At 38.4% G+C, this 27,185-nt stretch overlaps 1 protein-coding gene across 6 annotated transcripts in view; it reads left to right on the top strand.

Moving 5' to 3' along the window:
* LOC139114082 (pre-B-cell leukemia transcription factor 1-like) overlaps positions 1-27,185 on the top strand; it is a 94,691-nt gene that overhangs the window by 53,099 nt on the left and 14,407 nt on the right. For 4 of the 6 annotated variants that reach the window (XM_070675595.1, XM_070675591.1, XM_070675594.1 and 1 more), the window contains exons 3-7: positions 18,742-18,995; positions 19,421-19,611; positions 21,073-21,208; positions 22,525-22,696; positions 26,424-26,563. In XM_070675595.1, coding sequence (XP_070531696.1) covers positions 18,742-18,995; positions 19,421-19,611; positions 21,073-21,208; positions 22,525-22,696; positions 26,424-26,563 — 893 coding nt within the window. The remainder of the gene's footprint in view (positions 1-18,741; positions 18,996-19,420; positions 19,612-21,072; positions 21,209-22,524; positions 22,697-26,423; positions 26,564-27,185) is intronic. The other 2 variants (XM_070675596.1, XM_070675592.1) reach the window with 1 other exon arrangement.

Raw genomic sequence — 27,185 nt, 5'->3', positions numbered from 1 at the left:
TGTCATGGAAACCGTGTCTAGACATCGGATGTCCTCTGTCATTTGCAAGAACATATGCCTGGCTGCACTTGCAAATGAATCGGCCACAAATCATGAGACCATGCAGGAAGATAAATAAAAGTTGACACTTGGTACTGCCCCCTTCCTCTTAGACTGGGAAACCCCTAATCAAACATAAGCTGACAGCTCATTTGCATATTTTAATGGCTTCTTCCTTGCCATCAACTGCATCCATAAAAATTTATGACTGATTTATAGCTGTAGCGGAGGTGCGTGTACATGCCTGTGGGCAGTCATCAGTCACGTTAGCGCTGTGAAGATTTTAACATTTCAGAATATTCATATTTAGGTGTTACCCAGAGGAATAAGTACTCTCTTGTATTTCATTAAAAATAAAAAATTTTCACACAGGACTGTAATGGCAGGTGAAGTTATAGTTTGCCTGGAACTTGTGCCCCCGGTTGTCCTAGATTAACACTTTGTAGCTTGGGATGGGATACTTTTTTCAAGTTCTTCCTCATACAAATTCACATTGAAAATATATTCTCTCTGAAACTGTAAAATCGTACTGAGATACTTTACAAGCATGTTCCTGGAGATGACCTTAGTTGGGTTTGTTCAAGTTGTGTTGAAGTTTGCATATTTGTATTTTGGAGGCAATTTTTCCCGCCTGTGATCAAAAAGTCTTCTTCTCTGAAACTGCTTTTCCAATTGATTTGAAATGTGAAAGACATTCGTAGGGGTGACCTTAATCAGGTCTCTTCAAATTGGGGTGAAATTTACATATTTGTATTTTATGGGCAATTTTTTCCTGTTTTTGGCATAAAACAGATATTCACTCTCAAATTTCTACAATTCGTGTCTTATCTACCTCTTGTGGGGGACTCATTTAAAAGCTCTTGGAGAAAGAAAAACTGTCACAATCTTAGTTTTTCGAAAATCCAATAGTTGATTACCCCCTTAGAGTTAACACAGGAATGGCGGCCATTTTGAATTTTAAATTCTGCAAAAATGTTGGGCAGTTTGTTTCGCTAGTTCCAAACTTTGCACGGTCTTTATTGTTGGTAAGTAATGGTTGAAAGTTTCATTTAGGAAAGTTTGAGCAAAAGTCTAAATCTTTCACTTTCGAGGTGCATACTGCCTTTAATTGACAAATTGGCCCACACTTATTCTCTAAATTTGTCTTGAATATCACAGCGGAGCAACATTGGCTACTGGTCAATTGTTCAGCAGAAGTTGAGGGCATCCTACATTGCACAATATATATCAGGCCTGACTGTAACGTGATTGATTTGTTCAAAAAAACCCTAATACTAGGTGAAAATTTTCACCAGAAAACTAAAACCTGATTACAACAAGTGCATCACATCAGACAGGAACATAAATAAATCTCTGACAAAAGAATTCTCAAAATTTCAACATAGAAAAGTTTGATTATCTAGTACGAAGATATTGAGTTTTACCAGTGTATGGAAATTTTCAAACCCCCCCCCCCCCCAAAAAAAAAAAAAAAAAAATTGATAATGACTGTTGCTCAAAAATAAAAATTGCTTATCGAAGCCGACAGGTGGATATTGGTGATGTCAGATCGTGTCTTCCTGCTGCAGAAATGTTCCTGTCATATAAAGATTAAGTCTGCCTTGTCAAAATGTATTAAACCGCTTTCCATCGCCTTCACTACCAACAACTGTCGTATATTCCTTTGCTCTCAGGAGGAAAAAAAATAACATTTTCTTAATTAAATGGTTTGTGTATTTCATCATAGTGAAAATGCACTCTGAGAACGGAGCTGTCCACAACATATTAATCCGTAGACTCTCGCTCCTCTTCTCTCCGGGGAGAAATGTAATTATAATCTGTCGTAAAATAAAAAACGAAAACTAGTGATTAAAATGACTTGTAGTGCATTAGAATTAATAGAAGTGGAAACAATCAGCCGAAAGAGGTTGAGGGTCCGGCCAAAATGGTTTTGACACGGGCTTCCCAGGAAATGAAAACTTGTGTGGGCTGCTTTCGTTGATTGCCTCATGTTGGCAGGAGCTGGTTTGCTGTGTCTCAGAAAGACTCAAGGTTTGTCTCTGGGAATTTGGATGACAACCAAGTGCAGTATTGCTGATGCTTGTGGCAGAGCCAACAGATGAACCCCAGTAACGTCCAGCCATGCTGAACAGTCAAAGGGTACTTTGTCTCAAACTAAGGTTGAATTTGTGCTCTTTGCAAGCATTTGATCATGTTATTTTCGCTGTTTAAAATATTCATATCGACGTGTTAATTCGTGTTTTACTTCCAAACGAAATATTGCGCAGTTAGCGATGCCAGGCATGCATATCACAATATTCTTAATTGCACCTGTCATCTTCGCTATGATATACACCGTAAATATTTTAAAAATTCACATAAAGGAAAACAAGTAAAAATACATGCCCGTTTGCGTGAGCATGTATGCAGATAACAGCTTATTTACACGGCAGTTCTTCATACTTATCAGAGGATGTTTCACAATGTATATCAATGTGCATTTTAGCCCTGGGGAAATTGGAACCGGTGACACATTTTCATCAAGTTCTGTTTTTAATGTCCCGTCAGTTGAGCTGGATGTTCAGAGATGGAGAAATGAGCACACTTCTCGTGCAATTTCTCCTGTGAGTTTTATGTAGATACTGAATGCATTTGAGTGTCGTAAAACAGCTGAAGGAATATAGAGACAAAGATTATTGATTTGAAAATTCAGGATTGATAGTAAATTTACATTTAAAGGAGAATCTGGCAATTAATGTTATGCTAACTTTTTTTATTGTCTTCGACCCAGAGTACAAGATCATAAGACACGGTTGCATGGTTTCTGCAATTTGTTCATATCGCTAATAGAGGTCCCAATGATTCATGAATTATTAAGGTTGTGAATTACATTTGGCGACACAATGTATAGTCATGTATGTACATACACTAGTGCATTTACACTGGCTTGCATGTGTGTTTGTGTGTGTGTGTGTGTATGTATTTGTGTATGTGTGTGTGCTACCGGTATGTATTTCTGTCTGTATTTTTGTCCTAGTATGTATAGATCTATATATGTATGTACAAGTATTATATGTGTATATGTGTGGTACTTATATACATGTACATGTAGGTGATAGTGTATGTATCTGTAAACGTGTGTGTGTGTGTGTGTGTGTGTGTGTGTGTATGTGTGCGTTCAAATGTGCATGTTTGCATACATATGTTCACATTAATTAATGATCTAAATTTATGATGGTTGTACTGGACATGCAAGTAAACCTCTATTTAAACCAATTGTATGCAGATTTGGCGCATTTTACGAAAATCACCATGTATTAATATTTGGCATAAAATAAAGACTATACTGTTTAAAAACAAAGAACAAGCAATTGGGGTTAACAATCCCTGCCATTTATGATCTTCGCTTAAAATCAATGATAGTATGAGTAAAATGAACCAGAAGGTGACATACAAGATATGTGAGAATGGTAAAGAGTTAAGTTTACGGATATTCTTTTTTCACAAATTTGAAACATTGTGTCCTTTTGAGGTTCAGTGGTGACCTTATGACCTTCCTGTCCCCAGGCATACTCCTCCACCATGCAAAATAAACACGGCAACTGTGAAGAAGTAATCGGGAATTCAATGATTGGCTGAGTGATAAGATGAAAAAGAAGAGGGCTAGGGGGTCTGCCGCAGGATTCGGAGAGTGTGGATTGATGTGCTGATTTATGATGTTTGGAAGTGCTGGGGACCTCAAAACAAAATATCAGTTTACTTTTTTTTTACCCCTTAATCCATCCATTTTTATTGGACACACGGCATATCTGCATGACAAAAAGGTTATCAAACTTGCGGAGACTTTTCTTCAGAGGGCATCGGAGTGAATATCTGTGCTGGCCAAACAGTGTAATTTCCCACAAAGAGACCTTTGGGGACAGTCCCGTTTGAAAGCCTGGCTGTGACCTTTTAGATTACCGTGGCACATATTTCACCGGTGCGACTGTATGTTCAGGTCAGATACATGCAAGGAAAGAGAAAAAAGGGGGCATCCTAATAGATGGATGTCAAGACTCAATATACGTATGTAATGAAGGTTGTTCTTGTGAGCAAAGCATTTCATGGGCCACCCCTTTTCCCTGTTCAAACTTGGTTTAACCTCATTCATTCAGTAAATGGGGTTCAACCAACCCAGTACAAAAAGAGGAGGAAGGGGGGTCTTGGGTCAACCTGAGGCTTCATGCTCCACTTCTGGTACTTGTTACATCACTTTACATAATCGAACATCACCTTCCGAGCTGGATGATCCTAATTCACTGCGAGGTGGTGTGTGGATTCTCACTATGAAAAGGGTGCACAAGCACCTCATTTAGTCTTGAACTTCCTGGGTGCAGATAGAAAGAAAGGGAAGTCCCCGAGTGATGATATAACCCTCAGCATCAGTTGACTTTTGGACAAAATAACCCCAAAGATGCACCCAATAAAAGTGGCGATAAAAATGGCGTAACATCCTCTCCTCCTTGCCCACCGCACTGAGGAAGCGATGTAGCCTTCGGTTATACTTCATTGGTTTTCAATTTTCTGTATTGAGTTGAAATATAAATAATTACCCTAATGAAAATATAATAGCCGTGTACTTGATATATTGATCTATTTCATTCACTAATGTCTTTGAACCATAGCAACAGTAGGTGACGGAGTGAGGAAGGGCGATAGTTCAAACTCACCGGTATGATCTTACAGCAATTGTGCTGCTGAAATCTCGGTTTGCTTGTCCGATTTTCATTCTGTAAGTTTTGTTGCATAATGGATAGTCAGTTACTGATTGGTGCCAAATTTGGGTTTTCCATGCCTGTAACAATTAGTTTACACGTCATTCTTTGAAGTTTTTCCCACTACTTTGCATCTGCTGATCATTGAGATAAAATGGTATTACACATGTAGGTGTGTCTTTGTGTATAGAGTGTCGACTTTCATGAGTCGTGTGGCAACTCTACTTTTATATCCGTACATTTGCAACCGAATTGAAACCATGCTTTCGATTCTCTTGGAAAGGCAGTCAGAAAGGAGGAATTTAAAAAAATTAGTGATTTTACATGACTGTGATGGTTAAAGAAAATTTGGAAAAAGTCATAATCTTGTCTGTGAATATCAGACTAGTTTGGTCATACAATATCTGACATATCGCATTCGTTCATCGTGAGTAACCATTCACCACAGCCATTTTGGTTTTCACCATGTTGTTGCTATGGCAGAGTTGAACCTGTACACACGGAAAACTGAGATGAAAGGGGTAAACTTTTTCTGTCTGCCACAATTGCCTCATACAATTGAGGAATATTTTACCATTTGTCCCTTTTCTTTGTTCAAAATTTACCTCTTGCATAAAAAATGACACTCAGGTAACACGTAATGTAGGTCAACAATGTAAGGGTCAGTGTTGTCGGCTGTTCGTTTTAACCTATGTGACCCTTGACTCATGCAAATTTCTCAGTGCCCGCAGGAGAGATAACCTTATGTGTTGCAAAATGTGGTCTTGTGGTGCTATTTTGAGCTTATCAGTGTTTGCATTTTTTGCTTTAAATAAACAGCTTATCTTGAAATAGAAAGGTTTATAGCTTCATGAAATTTGTTCTGTATGTTGATTCATTTCAAATCAAATCAAATTCACTTTCAATCACCATTTTATTTCATAGAAGCTACATGTACTGTATGTTGATGGAAGGAAATGCTGTGGTACTGTGCAATTCCACAGGACTGGACTTTTCCTGGGAAGATTGAGTGACAAGTTTATCAGATCTTGAGTTGTATACTTGTATATTTATTTAAAGATATCTTGATATTATCAACGATATGTTCCAGAGCTTGTTAGAAAAGTGAAGTTTTCAACAGAGCTATCACTAGCTAGTCTACTGCCTTAGTCATTTCATCACAGATGGAGTCTTTGTGCAATGAAATAACAGATATAGCCCTTCCTTATTCAGAATTCTGTTATATCCTTCACAATGTCTGAATCACTTAAAAACTCTTCCAGGGTCGGCACCGACACATTTATTACATCACACGCAAAGATGGACGGATTACAGCGGAAAAAAAACATGCCAACTTAGAATTTAGTTTCCTAATTAGATCTGCTGGAGTGGCTTCGAATTTCGTCCGATGCTGCCAAGATGTTGCCAGAAAGCCTAGTTTAAACCGAGAAAAACTAGCCAGTCAGTCAGTCACACCCTCTCTATAAATGACTTGCTGGCCTCTTCTGAACCAGTGTCTGGACAGCGTCGTAGATTTTATCTCTCCATCATCCAGACAAAGGCGCGGGGCTTGAGGGTTATCGCATTTAGCGATTGGATTCAGAATCTAACGTTTCATCGTCGTTAAATCGGTATTTTCCACCGAATATAATGAGCTCTTCAGTTAATGCTGATAGCTGATTGTCATCAAGGCATAGTGTAAGCCAGGAAGATGACTTTTCTCTCCAAAGGGAAGTTAGATGATTCAAATTTTGAGAGGATAGTTATGAGTCACCGCAAATGTGTATATATGTAGTGTTATTGGATGATAGACGTAGAACACAATCAAAGTTTACACCTTCGTAGTAAAAGGAGTTAATAATATTCTCTATTTTATGAAGTTTTATATTTTCCTTTTATGCCCACATAACATCTCTAGGGATATGAGTGATTCAAGTTCAAATTGACCACTAGATGCCCACATAACATCTCTAGGGATATGAGTGATTCAAGTTCAAATTGACCACTAGATTCCGGCAGACTGTCGATGGACACAGACAGATGACACATCAAATCCAGTCGAACTTGTGTATATGATAGTATGATGGACAGGTTCAACGATTGAACAATTCATTTGAAATTCAGCTCACTTTCAATTGAATTTCAGTGGTCAGCATGGCGATGGTGATCCCTTTGAAAAATTTCAGCCAGCGTTTACATTTTACAGTTTCCAGGGTTGATGGTGTTGTCATTTATTGTGTAGACATATCATCCGAATTACTAGGCATCGTCGTGAAGTAGGGTAAACCAGGTCTTTCCTTTTTTTATATGAACATATTCATTTCATTAAACCAAAAAATCTGAGGCTCCGTTTGCAATTAGAAAGGTACTCTCAGAGCTCCTCTCCCCCTCACCCCCACCCCACAGTCTTTGAAAGGTTAAAAACTAAGTGCATAAGTAGAAATGTAACTTCCCTCCTCCAACCCTGAGTATGTCAGGGTTTCGACTTCATCCCCTGCAAGTGTATCAAGTGAGTTTGATAAATACCAACAGAGGTGTAATTTGAGTCGGGATGTCTGCGCTGTTTTACTCCATTCTTCATCGCAAATCCCACAGATCCAGACTTAAAGTGTGAGGTTGCACCCGTCAAGCTCCGTGCTGTACAATAATGGCCGGAACGGAGACAGACTTGAAGACTGCCTGAAATGAAAGTGTCACCAGCAAATTATGCAAGGTTGCCATGTCACTGACAGGGGGCATGGGCTTTGAAGTCACGGATATGTAATCTTGGTATCGAAATATTTTGAAGACAAAAGGCTGTCTTAAAGAAGATACAAACGTCAAACGTTTACTTTTGATTGTAGAATTTGTACCATTTTTTGGCATTGGAAAGTTGAATTTCATATTTAGCAAAAAATTAAAACCAAAATGAATGAAAAATAGGTGTAGTGAGACACGTTTGAATTATGGTTTGAAGGCAAAGCAGAGGTCAACATGTGGGTTCACGCTGATATTGATTAATATCATACAGGAAAAAACATTGGATCAAAAATTTTAATTTCCACATGAAATTTTATCCAGGCATCTTCTGAAAAATCAAATTACAGTTCATATCAGCCATTAAGAACAGCAATAATCAATTAAGTATAAGAAAATATTGGCTTGGCAGGTGCTTGACATTAATCACCGTGACTAGAAATGGAATCCAGTGTACTTTGTGGGTAATATTCAAACACAATGTGCCCCCTCCCCAAGAGTGGGAATGTCAAATTTTCAACTCCAGTTTTCTTTAGCCTGTGAAGAGCGTCCACACAACTGTAGTACACCAAGTGTCAGTGGTATCACGCTCATAATATTCACTGCAACACCCCAAGGTGTCTGTATTAGACCATGGTAATCTGCCGCAATGCCCCAAGTGTTGAAAATAATATTTCACATGGCACACTTATTGTAGAAGTGCCTGCCTGCCGTACTGCAGAAAGAATTTCCACGTGAAATACGACATCCTAGAATGCAATTCACTAAAAATTCAGAAAAACATATTACACAGCGCGTCATATTTTCAACATCTGATCATGCAATATCAACAAAGGATTACTGTCGCAATATGGACCTCAGTATTCACAGTCTCCTGTTTGCTTTGATACTCCAATAATTGACACAGCATCATAGTTTCGCACATGTTGTACGTTGTCCTGTGTACCCAAAGTTAGCGACTGATCACCGGTGATGTCAGACAAGTCACATCCATCGTATAATTGTCTTATCAAGTATCATGGCATTTAATATGCTAGTGCTATTTACTTTTGATAAGTGATGAGTTATCCACGGCTGAACTAACCTATGCAACGAGATCCCCCCTCTAGTGAAGGCAACCTGCACGCAGAAAAAAATAAAATTTTAGATTTCTTCTCATACGTCGCAAAGAGAAACTCAGGTGTTCTCGTTCAATACTAAGACGAGAATCAACAATTTTTGATTTTTCCCAAAACAAGGTTGTATGGAAACTTCATTTTCTCTACAGTTTTTGAAAGGATTCCAGTCACAAATGGCCAAGCTGTAACAAATTATCACAGTTTTGAAAGTTCAACTATCTGTTCCTTATTTGCCCTCTTCCCTTTGAAGTCCAGCGATTTCAGCATAGAGGAGAGGCTTCTTAATATCCATAATTGTACCTTTGGTGTTCTTATACTCAAATCTGCGATTTTAATTAAAATATGAAAGCAAACACTGTAGCAGATATGGCAGCCATCATTGATGCATATATTCATTATCTTCCCAATAAAGATGTTTTTCATCCCTTTTGAAAATGGCAATGGCGATATTCAATGGAAGGATATTTTTTTTTCATCATGTCAGAATATTGAATCAGGGATCGGGCGCTCTTGTAGGCGAGTAATAAGGATTGACCGTGTATTAAAAAGGAAAACAGTAATGCCGCATCCATTAGATATAAAACTGAGATGAAAGGGTTGATTGAATTACGTGTACAAACATCAGGAAGGTGAGGGTTAGTTGTAGTCAACAGGGATCAGGAGATGTGCTTTGTTTGCACAGTGTCAGTCCAATATAGCGTTCATCCTGGTAATGCTATCTGTGTCGGTGTGTACGGTGTTTCCCAAGGATTGTCACCGCAGTGTTTAGTTTCGTGCCATCTCGCGACTGAATCGTTCAATTTTTTTCTGGTGGGGTTTTCATTGTTTGGAAAGAAAGTAGAGCATATATTGAATTTCTCATTAAGAAAATCATGTAATAAAATAAATGTGACTTCAATCATGTGTGTCCTTTCATCAATATATTTCCGAGCGTTCGGTGTTAAAGCCGCCTTTTACCAATAGCAAACAAAGGAAAATAAGTTAAAACAGTGAAGTAAGGAACGATTCACTGTCAAAGGTTCTGCTGAAGTTGAACGTGCATGCTTACGTCATTAACGAAACCTTAGCTCAAATTATGAGTAAAGTGAACAGTAATTCTTCAAAATATGCAGAGATTATAACATCTGTGCAAATGCCTTTGATGTACAGAATACACCTGTCAGCGTCCGTGTGAGATTGCTCGATGTTGAATACGTAATGAGATAAGTTGCTCCAGGCTCTTACATCACGCACTTCTGTGGGAATCGCAGGCTCTTTCATCAAATTATCAAATTTTTTTTCGCAGTATGAGACTGGATACCAGGCTACCCGGTGGAGGCACGCTAAGTTGATGCAAACTATTGCTGGTCGTGGTACTGTTATGATGCTTTTGTAGATGCCAGCAGAAATCCTGTCGTATTTTGTGTCTTGCCATAGTTGTTTCAAGAATCTCTTATCATTCTACATTGACATGTCCAAGTGCGTCGTATACCTCAGTGATTTGCCATGCACTCACCATTCAGCTCCTATCCCATTTCAAATATCACTTGCTCCCTACTCTGCCCCACTTCCATGATGCCTACCACCCTACCGTGCCCCCCACCAAGATGCCTACCAAAAGTTTTCGCCCTCACCACCCCTACCATGTTAAGTGGTGGCACCCATGGCCTGACCTTGGGAGACACTCCACCATAAAAGTGACGTTAGTGTGGTTCCGCTTGATTGATTACAGCTTGGATGATCGCATTTAGCATTGTCAGAATTATTACAATTTTCCCCCTGTCATAAATACCCATTTCACCAGCCAGATCATAACGGGGGGAAATGGAAAAGAATACGCTGCGTGCACAAAGTTTGCGTCTGTGGAGGTTTTTTGCAGGATATCATGATTTATGACCGGGAAATAATACGTATTATACATGGAAATTGAGAAGGATTTCTCTTTGGGCAATTAGATCACGCAGGGTACCTTAAAAAATAAATAAAAAATTGGAATCAAAATGAAGTTTTGTGCACGGTTATATCCTGATTTTCACGTGCATTGATTATTGCCTCCCTACTCCACCAGATTGGAAGTACGTGCACATGGCTTTTGCTAAGCATTATCTGAAGTGCCTAGTACCAATAAAATTGTCACTTCGGGGAAAATTTTCCTAATGTTTTGCCGTGACAAAGATAATAAATGGAATCGCAGATATCAAAAAACGGAAGATTTTATCGCCATGCCGACTGTACCAGGTGACCTATTGGGTCAGCGAAACATTTTGCAGAAAGCTTGCACAGTGATAGTGGATCTAAAGTAGATATATTAGTTGAAAATGGACAATAAAAATCGTCAATTTGCTAGAAAATGCCTGAGCTATCTTGGCATTTGGCAATTAGGATGTTTCAATATGGTGCATCAGAATTGGCAAATCACGTGCGACCAGAGTTTCAGGGTAATGCAGAGTAATCCCTGAGGGGCAGTCTCGTGAACTTTTTTCAGTCCTCTAGTGCTCGGATTCGCCCCACGTAGCCATTTCATTTTCAAGAAATTTCACTGTTTCAACAGACACACTAATTTATATTAACAAAGTGCGCCAATTAAGGGAGGGAATTTGAAGTCTGCTGCACTCCTTTTAGGGGTCCAGAAGGAGCAACAGCATCGTTGTAGAGTGTAGTCTCTGATAACTTGTAGCAAATCACGGTCCCATGAGTGAATGAAAGATCACTCCGAAACAACATCACTTGAATGTTGTCATTTCCTCTGTATTCTGGAAAATTTCAAAAACGCCACTTCAAAAGTCAGAAGAGGAGGCTAGTGTAATCACAATTATAGGATAAAATTTTATAGATGTCAAAATATCGTTTGAAAAAAAAAACTCATGATGGATTTGGATGTCATCTTGTAAAGTGAACATTTTGAAAACAGTTTGTGTGCAAATGATGGTGCATGCCATAAGTAAAACCACCCCTAAAGTCTCCGTATGAAGGTCCAATCTCCGCACGGTACATAATAGAGTTGTTCCAAACTGTGATTATTGCGGGGTTTTACACACCAAACATTGGTCACCAGTAGCAGTATTTTTGTAATTCTCTTATTGTTTTCCATGACAGGTATCTTTAAATTCACATGGGCATAGAATCATTATGTTATTCACTGCATTGCACGTGTGGCAGTAAGTGTGAGAATCAAGCCAATATTGTATCACACAAAACACAGGACCACATTTAGTTTTGTCATTTTAAACTTTCGCCTGTCCTGTAATAGTGTGAAACTGAAAAAGCAGACCATAGAGTGGCATAAAATTTTCGGTGACAGATAAATATTTTTCGACATGGATGAGATCTGTACAGCTGGAGTGAACGTCACGATTTTGCTAAATTAAAAAATTTTTTGTCAGGAAATCTTTTCACGTTTCTTTATACATCATTGCCATACATAATGTTGATTTAGAAGGATGTGTTGGCACATTTCACGGAAAAATCAAAACATCAAAATTGGCTGGTTCCTGGATAGTTGTCTGTAGTCGGGTATCTTCGATGACACTTTCCCCGTGATAAATGATGAATGGGGAAAGCTGAACTCTCACAATGGGATCAAACTACACAACCATGCAGGGATTGCCGGATTTCTTTTTGTCCAGAACTCCAAAGGGGGATAACGACTCCACTTTTTCTCATGGAGGGAAAAGAGGGGTGCTACAGATTAGCCAGTGGATCTGGGGTAAGCCGTGATGGATCACGCAGCTAAGCCTGCTTTAAAGAGGGATGAAGACTGCAAGAATGGGTAGTGCAAGCTGTGACCAGGAGACGGGCTATGGTGAAAATATTAATTATGTGCCAAATGTTGCTCGCCTTTCAAAGAACAAGGATACATGGAGATGAGGGATTTTGCATGTTTGTGGGGTGCCTGTTCTGAAAAATAGTTTTAGGAGGTGGTTTTGTTTTCAAGGTCAAGGTTTTGTCCAGTTCCTGATCCAGTCATATTTCACATGATATTTTTATGTGTGTCTGAGTGTTTTTTTGGATAGACAAAATAAATTTTAAAAAAAAGGAAATATACACTGAGCTGGTAACAGGTTTTGGTGACATATTTGCACAGATTTAAACCATTTCTGAAATTTGTAAGATTCACATTTGTGGAAAGACTTACACCTAAATCTCAATTGGTATTTGAGATTGATGTGGTATTTGAGATTTGAAATGGTTTCTTCATAAGCAGTTTGCCAAGTTCCACACGTTTGATTTTTCAATCGTGTCGGAGCATAGTGACTGTATGTTTGAGAAAGTGACAAGCTTTAAAGATGAGTCCTTTTGCGCTATATTGCTGCAGTTTTTGTCAGTCAAAAGTCTTGTGTAAATAAATCGGCATGGCCTGGTATAATAGAATTAAAAAAAACATTTGTGTACTTTTGGAATGAAATACATGCCGCTATGGCAATGCATAACTCTGCCTGTAAAACAAATACAAGGGTTTAACCGTGCGAAAAGTAGGTATTTTGTGTGCACATGCTTACGTTTTGATGCAAGCCTGGTCAAAGCTTGAGCTTCAGTGAGTTTTAAAGATTCAAAATGTTCATGTTGGCTTGTTCGGTAGTGCAATCTGCAAATTCATCTTGCTGTTCACAGGCTTTGTCTATCAAATGTAACATGTTTCTAAGTTAATATGATATAGCTGCAGCGTGCATTCATGTTTTTATGGAAGTGTCCAACAATTTACATGGCTTCGTTCACTTTTATTTTTTCCTTCCAATTTTTCCATAAGTATTGTGTGTACACCACAATCTTTTTAAATTTGTGAGTGGTGCAATAAAATGAGGATGACATATAAGGGTGAAATAAAAACTTAGAAAATTATAACAACCTGTTAATCCATCTCAAAATGGATAATAAAATGTGAAGTAAATTACAGTATTTGCTTTTAGTACTGACAATGTCTCTTAACAGTTTTCCAACACATTTTCCTGGATTTTCATCAACCAATACAAAAATTCAAGGGATGCCATATATAGAGTGTTATAAACACACCAAGTGTATTTAGTGAAGCTCTTATTAATCTTAAACGCAGGACTATGTAGAGTAAAAGAGAGCATTTTACATTTCTGTAGTCCCGTCGCCGACAATGATGTATGTTGGGCCAATACTTTTTCGATAATTTCACTTTTGATAAAAACATACACGCAATCTGTCATGCCATATTTTTTTCCAGTGACAGATACAAGAAGAAAAATTTCCATAGGTCTAATATTTCAGCGGTAGTCCATGATTGATGGCGACTTAATAAGATTACCAGTATTGAAATACATGCTTTGTGTTGGAACATATTCTGGTTGTGGGTCTTTGTAACTGAGAGTTTTTTCCGTCCAGGTGTTGCATATGGCATATCGATGATGCCGCTAATGCTTCTTTGTCGTCTACCTAACGAGGCTGTACATCAGCGGGTCCGGTCCAATGATAGGACAGCTGGTGCAACTGATGATGGACACTGGTTGGAGTCTTGTGAGGATGCACCGTGTGGAATCTGTTGCGATATACCTGAGCTAATTCATTATCTATCACAGGCACTGCATATTTAATTGTTTTTTAATACAAAAAAAAGCAAAAACAGGACAATTAGGTCCCCCCCCCCCCAAAAAATAACCATTATATGCATCACGTTGAACCTACATACATCAGTGTATAATTTTTGGTGAGTAAAAAAATTTCAAATCATACTTTTCCCGGCAAATAGTTTGCCCTAAAACTAAATGATTCTAAGTCTTGTATCGAAAGCAATAGAAGCAAATAGACACCATAATTCTTTGTACACCCATAAATGCTTACAAAGGAATGGACAGTATTTTGCAGTCTGTTTTAACCCTTTCACCACCATGGTTTGAACCCGCCCCATTGTTATCAATGGTGAAGTTGGATCTCTAGACAGACAAATGGGGGGAAAGGGTTAAAATGAAGGTTGAGATAATCTTGTAGGAAAGCAGTGAATAAATAGAAGTTTGTATGCTGTTTTTGAGAACAGGGAACAGAATCTTTTTTTTTGCTGTAAAATTTCAGCGCTGAGTGATGCAACAAAGCATACAACTTGGAAGCTGTGTATTTAATTCACAGGCATCATATATGGCTTACTTCTTCGTGCCCAGTTTTTGAGCCAGAGTGGAAGAAAATAATGGTACAGTCTCATCCATGCCCAGAATGTAAAGTTTTACAGGCATTTAATAAACCACATGTTTGAAACTTAAACACCTGCACATTTGGAAATTTATTGAAACGGCAGTTTTCATTTTTCGTAACGCAACGAGGAAAACCTGTTGAAGACCTTGCTTTGTGGAGAACCTTCAGAGATATCAATTGTATTCATTATTTAATTCTCCAGCATTGAATTAGTTGTCCCGAGGCTTGTCAACCCGCTGCCCAAGCTCAAACACCAAACATCCATTAACCTTACGATTTCATTATCATTCTGGCCCGTTCGTTGTGTGTGATGGTGGTTTCCATGGTGATGATTTGGAATATTCAACATTCTATCCCACCGTGCGTTATGAATAACTGTGTGGTCAGTCATCCAATGTGACTCTTATGAATGCTGCCGTTGACTCAGCTCCCACAAAATGGAAGTTTTATTATGTTGACATGTCAGTGTATAAATTAAAATGCTAGTATATGCCAATTAAAATAGCATATTGTCCAACTCTACGGAGCAAAAAGTTACCAAAGTACTTGAAGTCGCCATCATTTGCCAATAAGATTACACAAACCACTTGTCCGGGTATAATGAACTATTGTTTCGCCTCGTTTGCAAATTTTCATGCGGTTGAAATCATTACATATGCAAGATGAGCCCCTTGAAAACCTCTGCGCTACTGGTCGGGGTAGGTTTTGATGCCAGTAAAGTGTCAAGTGGAGTTAAAGTGATGGGCTATGATTGATCCACATCTCAACGACATGGCTTCTTTTAAAGAGGAGAGTGGTCATCGACGGTAATCTTGACGGTGTCTGCGCCACATCTCAGATACTTCAAGAAACAGCTTTCGCGAAGCAATGAAGTCTTTTTTTTGAAGTATTCTCCGAAAGGTGATATAGCAGTTCTCCCACTCTAAGTATTAGAAAGAATAACATGTGAACCTCAGAAGACAATGATAAATTGGATGTTTTGGAAGACTAGAACGCAAATCATTCCGCCGGCTGGCATGTTTCCTTTTATTTGTAGCATTTGTTACATGCTGTTTCCCTTTTCTGTTGGTTTCTTGTCTTTGATGCTAATTTAGGTAGGAGGGAGCATGATATATGTGTATGGTTTTGTTGTTTGTAAGTTTTGTTCATATATGCAAAACAAATCATAACTTCACCTTCAAATTTGGTGAGGAATTTCACCATTTAAGGGGCAGGCTTAATGAAAGATGTTTTAGTTTTTGTATCATCATTTGTGCACACTCTCATCTGACAGAAAGCGTGAGCATGTCTTCCCCAGATTGAAGCACAGATGACAACACTGAGCCGAGTATTATTTACGATATAAAACAAAACAAAACAAAAAGGTGTTCCAAAGATTTGCCACACAGTATCAACTGTCAATACGTGGTACTAATTGAGTCGGGGGAGAAAAAAAAATCACCTTATTTACAGCCACACAACTTCACATATGAAATATCAATATATTAAACCCCTCATGCACATATTACAGATGGTGTTGCCGTTTGATGTTCCTTTCAAAAGGAAAGACAAAAGCACAGAAAATAAAAACTAAGCCTTAGCCCAGATGACAAAAGGGGCTGCCAAATTGCAACATATTGTATCATGTTTTGTAAGTAAGCCCATGCAGTATGTGTCCCCACCGCTTATACATGACAAATGGGACTTGATCTGTCAGTATTGAAGACAGATGTTTACGGTTTTAGCTTAGCATCTACCGTATTGTGATGAGCCCACCACTTCCAGCATACCATTGTTGACAGCAGCACTTGGCTATTTATTATGTGTGATTTCAATGGTAGAATTTGCAAATTTTATTTTCAACGTCAGGGAGGTGTAGAATGATTCAATATTTATGAAAGGAGAAAATACATTATAGCGGCAACGTTTGACAGTTTTCATTAATTTATGGTAATTTTATGGACATTTTTAATGCGAAAAGAATCATCAGAAAGTTTCACATATACTTTTTGGTGGTTGTGTGGGAAGCTCCCATGTTGAACATTTCAGTGTTTTATTTTTGCCCCAGTAGCATGAGGGCGCTCTTGTTGCCTCGCAAGCTTCAGTGATTTATCTTTTCTTTGTGCGAGGTCAGAGGTTAGTTCCACCATCCAATCAGATGCTGTTTTATTAACAGACCTGTCAAAAGTCATTTACTGGCTGACGGTCCTTACTTAGATGTCAATTGGTCGGTTGTGATCAGAATTCATAATTATGTACATTTGTGTGTATTGCTGGATATGTCCCACAGACACTACCCCAGGGCATTTTGGTGGTGGTGTCTTTTAAAAACCCCCAGTGCCTGTCTATAGGTAATAACAAACAGTGTGCCAATATAATAAACCCACTTTGCAGTGGTTCTGCATGGTGTATGAAACATCTGCCAGCAGAAATGATAAACCCCAAAATGAAAAGATGAAATATTGATACAGTATAAGTGACAGTTATGCTTTCAAGCTCCGAAGATTAAAAATGAAAAAAGAACAAACTGGTTTACATCTGCTTCAATACGCGACACGGACTAGTCTACATTGTAATGTTTTGATGGGTTGTACTTAGTGATAGGCCCATAAGGGCATATATATATACATAAATACATATATACATATGTACATACAAATATACATGTTTTCGTATACCTATATCCCAATACAAACTGCCGGCAGTCTAAAATTAGCATTAAATAGGCTGAGACATTAATTCCCCCCTGTAAGTAACAAGCAATAAATCTTGTGTCACTCACATTATAATGCAGCAGGCAGACAAACTGCGAAAATCTAAGAGTGTTACGAACACCAGGTTCACTAAAAGGTTATCGTTGCAACTGCCTCGTACCACATTTTTCCCCAATATCACGCTAAAGGCGACCAAACCGAAGAGTAAAGTGAAGGAAATAAAACTTATCGGTAGCCCTCTGGCCAGCAAATTCCAGCTCCATGCTATTTGTATAGCAAGAATTCCTTGAAAGCAAAGGGTATTATTTATCATTCTCGATTTTGTGAATACAAGTGTTCAATGAGTCGATCAGCGCCATTTTCTCAGTTGACTGCACCTTAAAAGTGACAGAGAATTGATATATGAAGGACGTCAGGTTGTTCAACAGGAGTTTAGAATACGAAGAGTTGGAAACACTGGCGCATTGCCGCCAGGTACGCAGGCCATCCATGCATGGTGTGTCAGTTGTCAATATGTATGCAGCGTTAATAAGTGTGGCTGTACAACGAATGCCAGTGTTTGTCATTTTGTTTGCAAAAAAGGAGTTTCTTTTATTTGCAAAGCATCACAGCCATCCATTTTACAACTCTTGCCCGTCTAATGTAGGGTACTATACCTTACTTAAAACTGAATTAGGAATTTTTAGGGTCACAAAGTTCAAGAAAAGTGTGAGAAAGAAATGAGCTACTCCTGAAAATGGGTCAGAACAAAGGTCACCCTCGAGCGTCTTGAGGAGATAAGTGCTATTGTGTAGTGCACAGGTGTGTAAGGAGAAGTTTGAGAAAATACGAGATCGTAAACAGATAGGCCTACAGTGTCCAGTATGTGTCCTTCTTTACACATTGGCAGTAAATTTTTACTGCAGTAATGATCAGCTTCATAATCCCTAACCCTAAAATAATATGATCAGACCAGTGTGCTATCTAAGTTAATTGCGACACTTCACTGATGCAAGAATTGTCTTTTCGATGCAACAAAATTTTATACACAGCACGTATTGTCATAGGGTTGACTCAAAGACAACTTTTAAGAAATTCCTGTGTGTGGACTCAAAGGTTGAAAGGCATATTGGACTGAATGAAGTTGTACAAACACAGAGAAGGAAATGAAGCCGTATGGTCATCAAATGTTGAATTTCTCATTGGAATTTGTATCTACAAATTACCATTCAAGTACTATCGTTCCCCGATTTTCGTCAACCAAGTTATCAATACCATGTATGTGATGAACTAAGAGAAATAATGTGGTTTGTTTTCCTTTCTCTTCTATTTCAGTACTAAGTATCCGGGGAGCACAAGAGGAAGAACCGCCAGATCCACAGCTTATGAGGTTAGACAACATGCTTATAGCAGAAGGCGTCGCTGGACCAGAGAAAGGAGGCGGCTCGGCGGCCGCGGTCGCAGCGACGAATGCCGCAGCAGGCGGCGGACCCGGCCAGCCAGACAACGCAATAGAACACTCAGATTACCGGGCGAAATTAGCACAGATTAGGCAAATTTATCACACAGAGTTGGAGAAATATGAACAGGTGGGTTGCCGTTGGTGACGTGTCCATCGAGGGGATAAGAAATGGTGGGATCGTAACAGTGGTACTTGACTTGATCTTGAACTGTAAATGATATATAAATGCTGGCTGATAGCCAAAATTCACTTTTCTACTATACAGTGTCTTCTGTTGTATGTGTGCAGATAGTAGCTGCATGACCTGCTCAGTCTAACAGATTTACAGTACTTACGATTTTCCCTCACTTTGAGGATACTTGCTGTAGTCTATCTACCGTACCGCCAGCCAATGATTTAACTTTACAGTGCAAAATTCCTCTCTTCCAGCTTTTTCGTTTACTTATATCTTCATGTTTTTGCCAGTGTAAAGTTTGATACATGGTCATTTGTGTATAATAATTCATAACAGATTGCTAAAACATCTTTGCCTCCCATATTTTTCTTTACCAGGCCTGTAACGAATTTACCACCCACGTGATGAACCTTTTACGTGAACAAAGTCGCACACGTCCAATCGCGCCAAAAGAAATAGAACGCATGGTGGCAATTATACATAGGAAATTTAACGCCATTCAAATGCAACTCAAACAAAGCACATGTGAGGCTGTCATGATTTTGAGGTCACGGTTCCTTGATGCAAGGTAAGGCAAATTTCATTTTTTTAAGGTAGAATGCGCCTCGGGGAGAGATTCCCGATTTTCAATATTTTGTGTTATTCTTTTGGCCCACCACTAGGGGGGGCTCATTTTGAAGCTTATGAAGTAAATAAAGTTTTCACCGGCTCATTTTTGTACACCAACACCAACAAAATTTGTCCGTATTTTCAAATAGCAGTCTCCAATATCACATAGGTGCAGCTGTATTCAGTGACAAATGTGTAACTGTGAGCAGCGCTATTCCAAGCCGAGTGATTAGTCTGTATGAGCACTTTCATTCATGTTTCTCGCCATATAAGTTCAAGTTTACCAAGGAATACTTTGGGGATGTACCAAAATTCAGTTGTAAAAGGTTTCTTCCCGTCCCCCTACACCCCTATTTCCCAATGGATGGTTCCACCCATCCTATTGAAAATAGTAGGAACACACCACAATCTAGTGGTGAAAGGATTGAATGGATGGTACAGTTTTCAATGTGAAAAGCAGTGTGAATAATTCATTTTTGAAAAAAAATTCCCCAATAACATTAGTGGGTGGAAGCTTCCCCAAAGTCCATTCCTCTCACTGACCATTCCCGATTATTGTTTGGAAGAGATCTGTATGTTTTAGTCAGAGTTATAAAAGATAAATAACAAAAATGTAAAAGCAATAGTATGTGTACTTATCAATGTTTCACAGGGCACTCTGACAGGAGTGAGCAAAGTAGTGATCCAAGGCCATCCATGTCCACCAAAGTTTTGGTTTGTACCAGTCAGTGTACATGCCATTGTACAGGTCCAGTAGACCAGTGAAGACAAGAACACATACAAGAATGGGGAATGTATAGTCAGGACTGACATGCCAGAACATTGGACTTATTTATATTTAGGGCAAAAAAAAAAAATTGATTTGTTTCTGGTCATTGCGCGCATCATTTCAAAGTGTGCGCATCAACTCTTGTTTTTCCTGTTTTTCATTTGCCCCTATGGAAAAAAGGGAAAAAGTATCAAATTCCACCAAAAATAAAAGAAACATTGATAAAAAAAAATTGCGTCGCCGCATCATTTTTGCCACATGTCAATGACCAGAAACAAACCTATTATTTTTTTAGCCTTATACTATGACAGCTTTGTCAATGCCAGTGAATTTTGTGATGTCATCCCCCAGATTATTACTGATACTGTATCCGATTATCCAGCATTGTGGCCTGAGATGTTTTCTGCATCTACAAATTCCCTAGTATTGCCAAAGCTATAAAATAATGGCAATAATATACTCCCCCCCCCCCCCCCCCCCCCCCCCCCCCCCCCCCGTAATGGACTCAAGCAAACTTTCCACTCTATAATGTCTGTGGTTATGCCTCGTTCATAATGTTGTACACAGTTTCCTTTCGTCCATTATTGAATTTGTTTTTCACAGGTTCCCTTCTACAATTATGTTGACTTTCTTTCTTTTTTCTCCTTTCAGACGAAAGAGGCGGAATTTTAGCAAACAGGCAACAGAGGTTTTGAACGAGTATTTTTATTCGCATTTGAGTAATCCGTACCCGAGTGAAGAGGCCAAGGAAGAACTAGCCAGGAAATGTTCCATAACTGTCGCGCAGGTAAATGAGCACAGAGAGTGTGTGTGTGTGAAAGGAAATTTCAAATGACTTCCCAACGCAGTGATTTACACTTGGCGCACGAGTTATCGGAACACTAAATTAGGTAATTACCCAGCAACTTGGCTGAGTACTTTGCAATTTGACCTGGCATTTACCTAAACAAGAGTCTGTTTTATGGTCTGAAGACTGATAAGATATCCACCACACTCAGCAGGCAGCTCCTCCACTGAGTAAACTGATATGCCTACACTGCAAAAGACATTTTTGACTAGCAGCTGCATGTAGTTGATGGGAGAGTTTTGAAGGGCCGGAATAAAATGTTGTGAAGTGTAACTGAAACATGATTTACCGCTGTCATTTTGTGTCCTGTTTTTGTATATATGCATGTTATTATCAGTTTTTTAATCACAATTACATACATTGAAGAAACACTGACTGTCTGAGCAACCATCCAATCATATGATAAAAATGGACTGTTCCATCAACGTCAGTGGTGGGCTCATGGAAGGTGGTAAATTTGACGAGTTTTGTAACTCTAGATTTACAAGGGATGCTGCGATGTTTCAATTCCAAATAACATACAGAGGCAAAACCTGTCAGGTTCAGGCCCAGGACAAAATTTGAGTACAATAGATTGTGTTACATCATAATATTTATTCCCCTGTTTCACAATTTTCCCATGAACTAGATAGATGCCAGTTGAAAATGGGTTGTTCCTGTGTAGGCATATCAGTTTACTCAGTGGGAGCTGCCTGCTGAGTTTGGTGGATATCTTATCAGTCTTCAGACAATAAAACACACTCTTGTTTAGGTAAATGCCAGGTCAAATTGGAAAGTGCTCAGCTAAGTTGCTGTGTAATTACCTAATTTGGTGTTCCGATAAGTCGTGCCCTCGCTGTAATAATTGACGTTTAGATGATTATTTAGCGTTCATGTAAAGACATCAAGGCCAGTTGACATTCAGAAAATGTCCTGAAAGTGAAACTACTCTGTAGTTATTTTGATAAAGTTCTTCTCATCACATTGCCCGTAGTTGGCAAAGATTGTGAATGACTCGGCAACCATTTTTCACAAGGATGCATGCACACTTTAATAAAGTTCAGACAACATTACCGTGAGACTTGTTAGAAGACAGTTGGAAGATACAGGAGGTACTTGTGAGACGACAATGTGAATACTTCCCACCTCAGAACACATGAACAGTCAGAGTAAAGTGTGTGTGTAAAGTTTAGAATACCGTCTGCGTTTAGTCTGAAACCTCACAGATTTCACAAGATGTGCTCACTTTTGTGTGATTTTGACCTTTCTTCCTCCAGGTTTCAAACTGGTTTGGAAATAAGCGCATCCGATACAAGAAGAACATAGGTAAGGCCCAGGAGGAAGCGAACCTGTACGCTGCGAAAACTGCAGCCGCTGCCGCCGCGGCAAGCACCCAGCATTCGCCGACTGGCCAACCACAGAGCACTGGTTCGTCTCAAAGCGGCACAGGTGAGGATCATGCAGGAGCTTCCAAACTGTGCACACCAGACCTTTCCACCCCTACGGCCACTTCACAATGGTACAGTCCTGCTCACTTGACCCTTGGTGTGAAACATCACTGGGTAGACCGTAGGGTTGGAAGGGTCGTGGAAATAACAGAAAATGTTGTTACGTCTATCTGAAGTAACATCTGCTCGTCTGATTTCTTTCTTTTAAGCTTTAAAAATATATGAAATAAATCTGTTTTGTTTTTCTTACATGAAGCTATACCCTGCCTGGTCCTTGGTTGTTATGGTGATGACCTCCCTCCCATAGATAAAAATTTCCTGCAGGGAAGTTTTCCATTAGACCACCTCTCGAGCGGGGTTTTTCTTGTCCCTACCCAATACATATGTTGAGCTTGAAAATTGTGAAAAGTAATCTTTGGATTATTAGTATATCTATGTGCCAATTTTAGATTCAAGGTCTCTGTGCATAATGGCACAGGTGAAAAAGATAACTCATCAAAATACAACCCACTCCAGAGACTTTTGAGAATTACAATTTATATATAGTATTCACACATATACAAATTCATCCGTACATTGATGTGTGTATGTATGTATACACATATGCACACAAGCGCATATACAGTCGCAATGTAAACATTCATACATTTACTCTCACTCACATACATACATACATACATACATACATACATACATACATACACACACACACATATATACATACATACATAAATACATACATATACGTACATACATATATACATACATACATACATATGCACACATGCATAGACATACACAGTATACACTTGGACACAGGTATGTACATATATACAAATACATACATACATACATACATATATATATACATATGTATGTACATACATACATACATACATACACACACACACACACACACACACACAATAAATACATTGCACATACATAAGTACAGACATCATAAGGTGTATCATACATGAGCACATACACGTCCACCCATTTATTCCTAACAACAGGTACTGGTTACACACACATATGTATACTGATACACATATGGTGTTCTTTCATCTTTAAATAGGCACACACATCAAATGAATTACGATAATTTGTCTTTGTGAAGCTGAATCGTCACAAATTGTTTTCAAACAATAATTCTGATTGATGAAACCAATCAGAAAGCATTTAGTCTCAGCCATTTTCCCCTTTTCTGACAAAATATGGCAGATCCGTTCCTGCCGCTGTTCTCATAAATCTTAAAGAGTATTTAATGGAAGTCTAAAATTCGGCTGTGAACTTCAGATATAAATAAAAGGCAAATGGAAGTGAGAGTTGGATCAGGAATATAGTGAAATACCGAGTGTTCTGTGAGACTTCTTTCATTTGTGACACCATTACTCATTTAGAATTTTCACTAACATATGATCTCAGTTTGCTGTGGCGACTTTTTTTCTGTGACAGTGTATATGAACAAAAGTGTGGTTTTGTTGATGGGCTCTTTGTATGACTCCCAGGGCGTTTTTGTTTCAAGGGATTGTGAATGTTAGAACTGATTAATGTCTGAGATGTACCAACAATTATAGGAGCATATTAGAATTAATTCTAAATTGTGACATGTTTTTTAGCGACTATAGACTATAGTCTATAGAAGCTATTGGGATGGGTATCCGTCCGGCGTCCGTCGTCAGTCTGTATGTATGTATGTATGTATGTATGTATGTATGTATGTATGTATGTATGTATGTATGTATGTCCGTTTGTGAGGCGTCCGTCCACTCAAATATCTTGAGAACCGCAGTACTTACTGATGTGATATTTGTTGTGTAGATGAAAAATATGATTTTGAGAAACTATTTTTTTCAATTTTTGATATTGATGAAAATAGGCAAATTAATGCCAAAAAAGGCATTTTTGGTAAAAAATCTTCTTCTTCATAACCGCTGGTCAGACAGCTTTGTTATTTGGTATACAGGTCCCTAGGGATAACCCAACTTAGATTTTGTTCAATTGTGATGAAATATGCAAATGTGTATTTTTAAGGAATTTTTTGTCATTTTTGGTCAAAATTTGACTTACATTATATGTAATTCTTGTACTGTATTAACCCTATCAGTTCACCCAGAAAAAAATAATTAATATGTTTTAAATAATTGAATTAATTAGGAAATCATCACAGCCAAAATACTTTTACTGTAGAATTATCAGAAAGCTAAACCTTTTTTTACAGTTTATAGTGAAATGCTTACCATCTTGGAGGATTAAAACATGTAAAGGCAACTTTCCTGAATCCCAACCTTGACATATTCTGAACCGTCATTTATTGTGCCCTGTATGTTATCTAAAAGAAATTGCTCATAATAGTTTGTCATGATAGGGTGGTCAAATAAATAGAGACAGAGAAAGTTCTAATTTCCATTTGTGGTTGACTTGGTAAGGATAAAACAAAATTACTTTTTGAGGAAAAAAATAGAGTGGTCAATTAAGAGAGTGGTCAAAGTGATAGGGTTTTTATGGTAAAGCTGGGCTGTAAGATTCCTCATGTGCTATTTATAGCAATTATGCAATCTGTGTAAACAGTGCAATGAAAGCGTTACATGATTCCTTATAATGCTTTCGATGACCTTGAACTTCTTAAGTTTCAAACATTTGTCTCTTCAGTGTGCTTTCTCTGAGTACGTACAGTCTCAACTTATTCAACAGAACTTACTTACAATGTTGATTGAAAGTTAAAATGTGCTTGGTTAATAGGATGAAAATACTGATAAAAGATAACCAGTTTAAGATTCTTTATATCCACCTTCTTCATCAATACATGTGTCACAAAAGGTTATTCTCTACATAACACAGCAGAGCTCTGTCAACTATTGGGTCGCTTGTTTTTTCAAAACCTCTGGTCAGACAGCTTTAATATTTGGTTTACAAGTCCCTAGGATGACATTAGTGAGATAATTTCATACAGTCAGGAAATACTTAATTTTATTTCCATGTCTATAGTAGCTTCAGGGACTTTGGCCCTATGTTTTTGTGTTTGTCGCCGTATTATGGACGTTTTAATCTCAATACTAATAGCAATATCGTTATCCATACGTAGGTCTGAAAACTATGTACCCATCTCTTAGTGTCAGTAGATGTTGCTGCATTCTGCATGATATTTCATTTAGAGCCTTTTTATGCCAGGCGATGCCTTATGAAATCCCTAACATGGCCAAATAGATTGTTAGTTGAATCAAGTTTGATTTAAAATTATCCTATTTTGTACATTTAGAAATGTATTTGGTTACGACTTGTGGACAATTGATACAATTTCTCATCTTTTAGCTGAAACTCCATATTTGGGAAATTCTTTCATCTTATAATAAGAGAAACCCCTGCCTTTATAAGACCGTCATCTTTTTAAATACGCCATAGATTAAAATTTGATCTAGCTGTACACAAGCAAGATGAATAATTCTTATATATTACAATATATTACACCAAGAAATGGCAATTTCCTATTCTGTTCCCTAAAGCAAGCAGTCGTACGGAAGGCAAGTAAGCATGAAAAGGTCATTAACCCCTTGAACCATGACCTTTCATGACCTATGACATCATTGAAGGATTCACCCTCAACTCAGGGTTCAAAAGGTTGAAAAAGATAATGCAATATACAAGGGTATTTGTTGTTTCCTGCATTTTCAAGGATATCAATAATTTTTCTTTAAAAAAAATTGTTATTTTTGGGTTTCTTTTAGGTTCATCAGGATCGTACCAAATGACATCCCAATCACAGATGATGGGTGCCCAGCAGGACATGTTCATTGGAATGCAGCAGGTCAATGGCGACAGTTACCAAACATCAGGGGCACAAGTCGGAGCTAATGTTCAATCACAGGTATCGCCCAGCATTTCACCCATGTAATCAACTCTCTGACACCCCTTGAAACAATGTTTGTCTTGATCTTTCCTGTACAGGGAGGGTTGTCGCCATTCTCAAGTAAGAGGGGTGACTGAGTCTTCTTGTCTTGTAGAGCACTTCGCTTCTGACCCTGTCCTTCTACCCTCTTCCTCCCCTTTTCCAAATGAAAATGGTGTTGCTGCCATTTTGTAAATGTACAAGTGGAATATTCCATGCTGTAAGTGGAGGGTAGAATGTTCCCAACACAACAGCCAAGGTCTGCCTTTCAGCCTGACAGGGCAAGCATCACAGATTACCTTTTCTTCACAAAAAAAAAGGAAAATAAAAAGTGTGTGTATTTTTTAGAAAATTTTAAACAATTGTATATTATTTCTTTATACTTTTCCAAATACTGGGAAAGCACAGAGTTGTAGGTCTTTGTGTTCAGCCCTTGCACTTCATAGGTAGCGTGTCATTACAGTGATTTTGGAAACAGTGTCAGGCGTGCTGCGTGCGTGTATACGGGCGCCTACCATTTCTGAATATGTGGTGTATGGACATGTACACGCAGGATGCTGTTTGCAAAATATCTGTAGTGCATCTTCAGCACACCTCTTTA

This window comes from Ptychodera flava, chromosome 16 (genome assembly GCF_041260155.1).
Source record: "Ptychodera flava strain L36383 chromosome 16, AS_Pfla_20210202, whole genome shotgun sequence".
Classification (NCBI taxonomy): domain Eukaryota; kingdom Metazoa; phylum Hemichordata; class Enteropneusta; family Ptychoderidae; genus Ptychodera; species Ptychodera flava.
Note: the sequence above shows the minus strand (reverse complement) of the source record. Positions and strands in the feature narration are given on the sequence as shown.